The following is an 8,702-nucleotide window of genomic DNA, read 5'->3' on the forward strand; positions in this document are numbered from 1 at the left end:
GCTGAACCTCTAATTCATAGCCCTGGCCACCTTTTTGTCCATCCATTCCTTACTTTTTTTCATCATCCTTTTCTCTTTTTCCCCATAAATTTTACCTTTTTATCTGCTTTCAACCTCTAATCCTACCACTTACCCTAGTGACATCTTGCCTCATTTCCTGACTTCCCTCTCCCTACAGTCTGATTCCCTCCCTCATTTCTCTTTCACTTCTGTCTCTCCTCAGACTCATTCCTCTCCCCATACCTCATGCCTTCCTCTTGACCCCACTTGATTGGCCCTTTCCCTCTTTAAACATGCTGTCTAAAGCTTTATACCTTTCATACTTAGGTGTCTGCTCTTTATCCTCCGGTGAAATGGCTCTCACTGGGCACATCTATGCATGCAATTAGTGCAGTTGAATAAACTCTGGCACAGTCTGTGCCAGAGTTTATTGCTCTTGGGCACAGGTTTTACACATGCACTCAGGACCACAACACATTGAGCTAGGGCAGTGCAGCCCTGGCTGGCAGAAGGCCCTGTGGGTCAGCCTGCCAGCCCAGAGCTGCTCTGTCCCAACTCAACATGCTGCAGAGGGGTTGGCTGAGGGACAAGGGTGCTACAGTGCAGGGCTAGCAGGCAGGTCCCACACTGTAGCACCCTTTTGCCCCAGCCAGCCCCAGTCACTGTCTACACATGCGCTGTGGTACACTAGACTTTGCCATAGGATAGCATGTGTGTCAGGCCATACTATTCTATGGCAGAGTTAATTAGTTTATTCCAGCCTTATAGTGCTGCATATGTAGATGGTGATGTTTTACTGCAGAGCTAATTAGTCAACTCTGCAGTAAAGCACACATGTAGATACCTCCACTGAGTATACTGAGTCATGATTTCTTCCTAAGCTGTTCTTGAAGCTCACATTCCAGCTTTAGCCATATCAACCTGTCTTTAGTCATCGACCATGCCTTTCTGGAAATCTTGTTTCCCTTCAGTTTTTTTACTCTTCTGGTTTATCTCCTCCTTCTCTTTCAACATTTACATTTAGAGGATGTTCCATTCCCTTCTTCCCAGCCTCATTGAGGGTTTGAGACCAAAGTCCAAGAGCTCCACTTCTTTTAACTCTATCTTTGCCCCAGTTTTCGATGATCTCATTCAATAATGTAGTTTGAAGTATTAACATAACGCTAATGACTCTTACTCATCTTTCCACTTCAGATCTCCCTCATTCCTTCCAAACTAAAAATTCATCCTACATTTTTTACAGCTATCAGCTTAAGTTTCCCATTCAGACCCACTTTTCCCCATTTTTTCAGTCACCCTGCACAACAGCACCATCCTTCCTGCCATGCAGGTTCACAATCTGGTGTTGTCTTTAACCAAGCCCTACCTGGATTTATACTTTTAACATGAAGACTCTGTATAAATCTGTCCAATTCATCCTAAGGCTCTCCACGATCTAGCATTTTTGGCTCAGTCCAAATCCTCTATATTGTACATCTTAAGTACTCCAACTTTTTCCTTTCTCATCTTGACAAGTCTGTTTGCTTCCCAGTCTTAAATCCATTCAAAACACTGCTGCAAAAGATACTTTCCTTGATCAATGTTTCAGCAATGTGACATCTGTTTCCTGGTTATGTATGGCATAATACAACTGCCTGGCTTGATTCTCCCTTAATTATCTTCTCCTTCATGGCATAAGCCTGTCAACTTTACACTTCAGTTGACGCTACCCATTATTGTCCATTAGTCACATGTACAAATCAGGTTTTTTTAAATGGCACAGTGATGAACACTGTGTAGATCTGATCCATGAGTGTGGCCTGTAAGAACCAGTGCAATAAAAATATTAACCAAAAAAATGACATAACATAACATGTACCATGCATTTAAAGGCACATTGTATGGCATGTTTTGGATATGGTAATATGCTGGGGTGGAGGGTTTCTAAATAGGGAACATATAAATAGCACTTTTTCTACATAATATTTGAAGGACAGTAATTCATAGGATTGTTATTAAAATATCTTGAATAATAATGTAAAATATCACAGCACTGGATATCTTGGTTACTTTATATACAAAATAAATAATTAAATATCATAAGATAGAAACCTTGTGAAACATTATAAAACATAAGAGCATTTTCCAACGTGAGTTTTTAGATGTGGACAGAAAATATTTTTTAAATGGAATAAAACCGATTGTCCAAAGTAACTGACTACATGTACTCCAATATCATGCGGAGAGAAAATCTTGCTTAATCTGTTAATGTACTTCTACAAATTAAAAGCCAACCTTTTTATATGAGATCTTAGATAAGAACTTGCTAGCTCTTCTCCTAGACTGCAATGGAGTCCAGTGAGACTGTTTTGCAAAATGTTTGTAGATACCAACAAAAAGAACTCTGTAAGCAACTTCCTTAAGTAGGTTATCTAATTGTACCAGCCTCATTTTGTGACTTATTTAAATACTCTACTGGGAAATCCCAGATATTTTAAGAACCAGCACAGTGTCAAGAAGAAAAAACAACATATAGGCCAAAGAACGACATCACAGAGTTGCATCACTTCAGACAATGGAAGAGAGAGAGTTTGGATTGCTACAGTACACAGCATAATTTCTCACTAACAAGCCATTCCATAAACCTTATAAAATTAAGGTTGCATACACACTGCTATTTATTTATAAGGATTATGATATGCCCTAAAATTAGTTTTTAAAAATATGCTGCAGACCAAAATAAACAGAAATATTGGATGTGTCAGTGAAATCAGGGTTTTACCCACAGTATTTGGAGCAAAAAAGTTGCCGCCAGCTTTCAAAATATAACATTTATAATCCTTTCCTGGATACAAATTAAGATGAGACCGATCAATTAGCTAAGATGTAAACCTTTTATACAGGTGTCACTTTTACTTTAGCACTTTGTTTGGTTCACTTGATCTAGAGAGAGAGATAAACATGGTCAGGATGTTTTGCAGGAACCAAGTCTTTTATAGTGATTTGGTGGACTTCTTTTCCTCAAAAGAAGTAACAGTCAGTGTTCATTTAAAACTGGTTGGGATAGAGGAGTGGAGGAGGAATACAGCATTATTCATGGTTGTCACCAATTCTTCCCCCCACAGACACATGTTTTTATCTGCAAACATATAATCAGTATATATAAGTAACAATTCATGACTTCCTACATGGGTGTTGTGAGTATTAGGCATTGTGGCTAGGGACAGAAGTTACACACAAACTGGGTTAAGTGACTATGAAACCAGTTAAAATCTGTAACAACAGAAGTTCAGTGCACTTAAACCGTTTTCAACATGCCTGAAACTGGTTTAAGATAAACCTGGATGGATGTAGTATCAGACTTAACTGATTTAGGTCAAACCGAATTATGGAACTTTTGTCCCAGATCCCTTCCTGGTTCAAGTTAACTCACGGTCCCCCAGCATTCCAAGATGCTTTGCAGCCCTAGGCTGGGCTGGGCTGGGCTATCTGCTCCAGCCAAGCAGGGTTGGCCCCACCTGTCTGCTCCCTAGCAAAAGCACTGTGACTGCTTCGGCTAGCTGAGAGGGCGGTGGGGCTGGGGGAACCCAGGTCCGGACCCCAGTTCAGGAGTGCCTGGGGGAAGGGGAAGCAACAGCCCCTTACAGGCTTTTCCCCATTTACAGAGCAGAGGGTGTGGCCAGGCCCCAGCCGGGGCCAGCACACTGCGGGGAGGGGGTTTAAACCCGTTCCCTGGCCTGCATGGAACTGCAGTCCAGGTTGGCTGGGGGAGGGGTCAAACAGCCCCTGCCAGGCTCTCCCCCCACTGCCTGCTTGGGCGGGCAGATATGGCCAGCCCCACTGAAGCAGGGAGATAGGGGGATTGAAACCCTCTCCGTGGCCCACAGAGGATCCCACCCAGCTGCCTGGGGAAGGGCAGCCCCTGCCCTTTTGTCCTCCCTTCCCTGGCTCCCTGCCTCCTGCACAGGACCACATCTGGGGTCTGCCTGGGAGGGACAGTGGGGAAAACCCTTACCAGGCTTTTGCCCCCATTCCTGGCTCCCTGCTTAAAGCAGAGAGCATGGCCATGCCCTGGCCTAAGGCCTACACACTGAGATGGGAGTGGAGGGGGGTTTAAACCCCCGCCCCGTGGCCTGAATGGGACCCAAACCTAGGTCTGCCTGGGAGTGGGGGGGTGGGGAGGGAAGGGAAGGCAGTGACTGCCAGGCTTGTCCTCACTTGAGCAAGGAGCAGCAGGAGACAGGAAGGTCATAGAGGGGATTTAAACCCCCATCCCCTCGGGCCTCAGTGTGCCAGCCCTGGGCCAGGTCGTGGCCATGTCCACCACTGAAGCGAGGAACAGAGGCAAGCCTGACAAGAGCTGCACCCCACCCCCCGCTGGCAGACCCCAGCTGGGGTCCTGTTTGGGCCAGGGAGGAAGTTTAAACACCTTTCCCACCTGTCCCAGGGTGCTGGCCCCAGGTCAAGGCCTGGCCATGCACTCTACTCTCCACTTGAGTGGCCAGGCCTTGACCTGGGGCCAGCACCCTGGGACAGGGGGGACACAAAACCCTGGCAGGGGCTGCCCCCTCCTCCTCAAGCAGGGGAGGGGGCAGAGGACTAGCAGGGGCTGCACTCCCCCATCCCCAGGCAGACCCCAGCTGGGGTCCCATGCAGGCCAGGGAGGAGGTTTAAACCCTGCCTTATTCAACTGTCTCAGCATGCCAATCCCGGGCTGGGAGCAGGGGGCATGGCAACACTTCTACTTGAGCAGAAAGCAGGGCTGTGGGCAAAAAAGGCAACAACTAGGCAGAGGCAGCCCCCCCAGACTGACCTGGGCTGGGGTCCCATACTGGCCAGGGAGGGGGCTTAAACCCCACTCCCCCCTCCTCAGCATGCCAGCCCCAGGCAGGGAGCAGGGGGGCAAAAGCCTGGTAAGGACTGCCCCCCGCCTCAAGCAGGGAGCTGTTTGCTTAATGCTTTGAAGCTAAAGAGCCATATCACCACTAAGCATGATTGTTTTAACTCCTATAAATCCTGTGCTAGAAGGAAACCCAACTGTAACTCACCTTACGTATGTGCATAAACAAAAAACTTTAGCTGTTCTATTTTCAGTAATGGATAAAAAGCAACTCATTAGATGCTTAGGGGGAAAAAAAGCGGTGTTCCTCTCAATTTACTCCCTATGTTAAAACATTGGGCTTTAAAACTTGCATATAGTTTTAAAGACATGAACTCTGTAAATAAATGAGATGCCACAGACTTCTGTTGCAGTTGAAATAACGAGACTTTGGCATGGAAAGGTAAAATATGGATAGAGTGAAACAGTGATAAAGAAAAATGCTATTTTAATGTCAAGAAAGAACTATAGCATTTAAAAATAAATTATCAGAAATCTTTTGAAGTATTTCAATCTTTGTTCTTTGTAAGGGCTTTGAAACCCTCCTGGCACGATGTGTTTTAATAAAATAACAAAGATGTTTTCTGTTTTCATTAGCAAACACTTTATTTTCAAAGTGGCATTGCCTACTTTATACATCTCTGATGGTGCTCATCAATATAGCAGTTCTGCTGGTGAAAGAGTAAATAGATGAATAATTCATAAGCTAGAAGTTACGCATTTGGGTTTTTCATCTAGATACTTTTTTTCCTTCACAATAGATCTGATTTTAAATCTCTCTACTGATAGAATAAAAAGCATTCCTACTTCAATACACATAATCCACCAAATAATTCTCCTGATTTCCAAAAGGGATGTTATAAACATGCTGGATTTTTGGTTGCAGTCAAAAACCCAGCATGTAATAATACAAATATTATAAACATACTATTTACATACATTTTACTCTCCATTTTGCAACACTTCAGTTTTTAAAAATCCATCCATATGAAAAGTACTTCAGTTCAGTGTTTAGAGTAAGAAAAACAGAAAAATAATTTAAAATGCATGGCAACTTTACTATACTTAGTGGTCATCATCCAAGAAAGAACAGCAAAATTATCATTCGCACCATATATGAGAGACAGAGAGAGAGAGAGAGAGTCACAAACACACAGATACATAGCTATAAAATACAAATGATCATTTATTGTTTTTATAATTCCTAGCCCTAATCTTCCACAAATGATAAGTTACCTAAACTTCTGTTGTAGCAACATAAAAATTGTTTCAAATAAGGCACTCACCGAAAGACTGAATGCAGGCTTCAAGAAGGTCTTCTAGGCTGGCCTCTTTGGCTAAGTGTCCCAAAGGCATTATTATTCTGAATTCAGTGGATTGGGTAAGATTTGAATGGTTGGCGCAATGACTGATCTGCTTCAGCTCAAGTGTCGATTTAGGGGCAGTGCTGCATCCTTGTGCAGGTTTTCTAAAAGACAGAGAAATATGCAAGTGAGAACAAGGAAAGCAAAGTAGTGACAAATTTCACACAGGGCTCCACTGCAGATTACAAAAAGGAGGAGAGATTTAAAAGGCAATCAGCTCCCAGGAGTTGAGTTGGTGAAAGACAACCCTCCCACCTGGCAAATGCACCAAAGGGACCTCTCTTCCTAGTTATATTCTCATATAAGTATGCATTTTACAGCATATGGTTAGAACTGTTTTTTTCTGTTTGTTTTTTTTTTAATCTTTCTCCTGTAATCTCAATACAAGCATATCAACTCCAAAGCAGAGCAACAAGGATTCAGATAATCCAGTAGATCTCCAAATTGAACAATATATATAGCTATGTAAAATTGGGAAAGTGTCCTAATACTGATTATCTAATATGAAGTTATGTGCAGACATTGGAAGCACAGGGTTTAGAATTTAGTCCATAGTTAAATCTTATATAAAACAGATTTTTAAATTAATTTCAGTTGAGCTAATGCACGTCTGAAATATCAGGGTCCCATACAGAGTATCTATAATGTTTTGTAGCTAATGAAATGTTTTGTTGCTACTCTATAACTGTTACCATAATTGTCTGCTAGTTTCTTCTAAATTGCTAATATGCTGTTTAAGTGGTTGATTAATAACTTTAATTAGTTAATTTTTTATAACCAATCTAGCCTGACAAGGGTGTTTGTGCACAAGTTGGTCTAATAAAAGATACCGGATTTACCCAAAGAACTTTTTCTGCCTATAATCAAGCTACACACATCATTATGCAAGTGCTTTTCTTTCTTTTTTCCTCTACATATATAAATTCACACCTAACTTTGGTACATGCAAAAGACTTCTGTATTTACAGAAATAGTACTTAAATCTGTTTGTATTTTTTGCATATATCATTATAAATTGACATGTTATTATAAGATTTAGTAGGTAGAAAATCATAGGCATGAAAAAAAATGTGCTGAAAAATGTTCATTGGTAAAACAACAGGCACTGTTCTAGTGTCTGTTCTGAAGCCCTTTGAAAATATGGTTTTATAGTTCACACAGGGGCAGCGATTATTGAAACTTGCAACAGAATTGGGGCCTGTTTTGAGGGAAGTAAGTTGCAACTAAAAAGAAAATCTTCCTAAACAAATCGCTGACAGAAGTGTCTTTTGGAGCAAACCTTTTAAAAATAGAACACTCTGTGGAGCAAATTTTGAGAGAAAAGGAACAAAACTTAGCAAAATAAGGTGAAGTGTAGATGTCCTTTTACGACCAATTCTAGCCTTGAATGAAGTCAGCACCAGTGAAACTCTTTGAGGGAATTATAGATGTAGTTGCACCCCATTCTATGAGTGTAACTATTTACTCTTTCAAAATGCCTTTTAATAATCAAGGCAGACAACATTCTTTGGGTAGATATTATATTTTATTAGACCAACTAAATAGTTGGAAAAATTGTTCCTTGCAAGCTTTCGGGCACAAACACCCGACTCTCCGTATGCCTGAAGAAGGGTGTTTGTGCCCAAAACCTTGCAAAGAACAATTTTTCCAGCTATTAAGTTGATCTAATAAAAGGTATCACAAATTCCTCCAAAACCCTTGTCTGCCTATGTCCTTAGACCACCACAGCTACCACCAGCACCCCTTTTTAATATTCAAAGCGCTTTACAAGCAAGGCTTACTGAAGCACTGTAAAAACGTACGCTGGGTGCAATGTACTGCATGTACACTACTACAGGGTGGTCATCCCACAGCTGGGAGTTTGTGTCAGCGCCCAGGCTCCCACAGACCATCCCCAGACGCTTCCTCAGCCTCACCCAAAAACTTGCCAAGAAGAACTGTTCCAACTAGATGAGTTGGACTAATAAAAGATAGCAGATTTACCCGAAGAGCCTTGCCTACTTGCGTCCTTAGAGCCACACAGCTAACACCTCCATTTAAGGCATGCCTGGCTCCAGGTTTATGCCTCCGGGGCTCTGGGCAGTTATGCATCCCTAATGCAGAGAGACGAGCTCCAGGTCAGATCAGGGCTGAAGCTCCAACCCCCTGCCCCTCGAGGCCTCGTGAACCTCGGGGCCGGGGCCCGCGCTCGTGTGGACGTGCAGGTGCAGATGCAGAGTGGGGAGTCCCACGGGCGAAGGACCCGCCTGGGAGCCCCCCGGGCGAGGGCCCCGCCTGCCTTTCTCTCGCGCGCTTCTTATCCCCCCTGCTCTTCTCACGCGCCCCCCGGGCTCCCTCTGGCAGCAGCAGCCGGCCGCCGCCCCCGAGCTGGGAGCGGTGCCCCGCGAGGCTCCCGGGCAGCTACAGCCCGCCCGGGTCGGCCCGTGGAGGTGCCGTGCCCCCGAGCCCCGGCCGCGGGGGCCCCGAAGACACAGGCGGCC

At 43.7% G+C, this 8,702-nt stretch overlaps 1 protein-coding gene across 8 annotated transcripts in view; it reads right to left on the reverse strand.

Moving 5' to 3' along the window:
* The window catches only part of RASGRP1 (RAS guanyl releasing protein 1), a 96,542-nt gene extending 88,227 nt beyond the window's left edge, over window positions 1–8,315 (reverse strand). For 3 of the 8 annotated variants that reach the window (XM_025197733.1, XM_025197730.1, XM_025197727.1), the window contains exons 1-2: window positions 8,206–8,315; window positions 6,145–6,326 (exon numbers count right to left, since the gene is read on the reverse strand). Coding sequence is in view for 5 of the 8 variants with exons in the window: in XM_025197730.1 (XP_025053515.1) it covers window positions 6,145–6,214 (70 nt within the window). In the remaining 3 variants the exon portion in view is untranslated. Of the gene's footprint in view, window positions 1–6,144; window positions 6,327–8,205 lie in introns of those variants that run through there. The other 5 variants (XM_025197726.1, XM_025197729.1, XM_025197728.1 and 2 more) reach the window with 2 other exon arrangements.
* Between the last annotated feature and the right edge of the window lie 387 nt (window positions 8,316–8,702).

The sequence above is a fragment of the Alligator sinensis genome, unplaced genomic scaffold, assembly GCF_000455745.1.
Source record: "Alligator sinensis unplaced genomic scaffold, ASM45574v1 scaffold262_1, whole genome shotgun sequence".
In the NCBI taxonomy this organism is placed as follows: domain Eukaryota; kingdom Metazoa; phylum Chordata; order Crocodylia; family Alligatoridae; genus Alligator; species Alligator sinensis.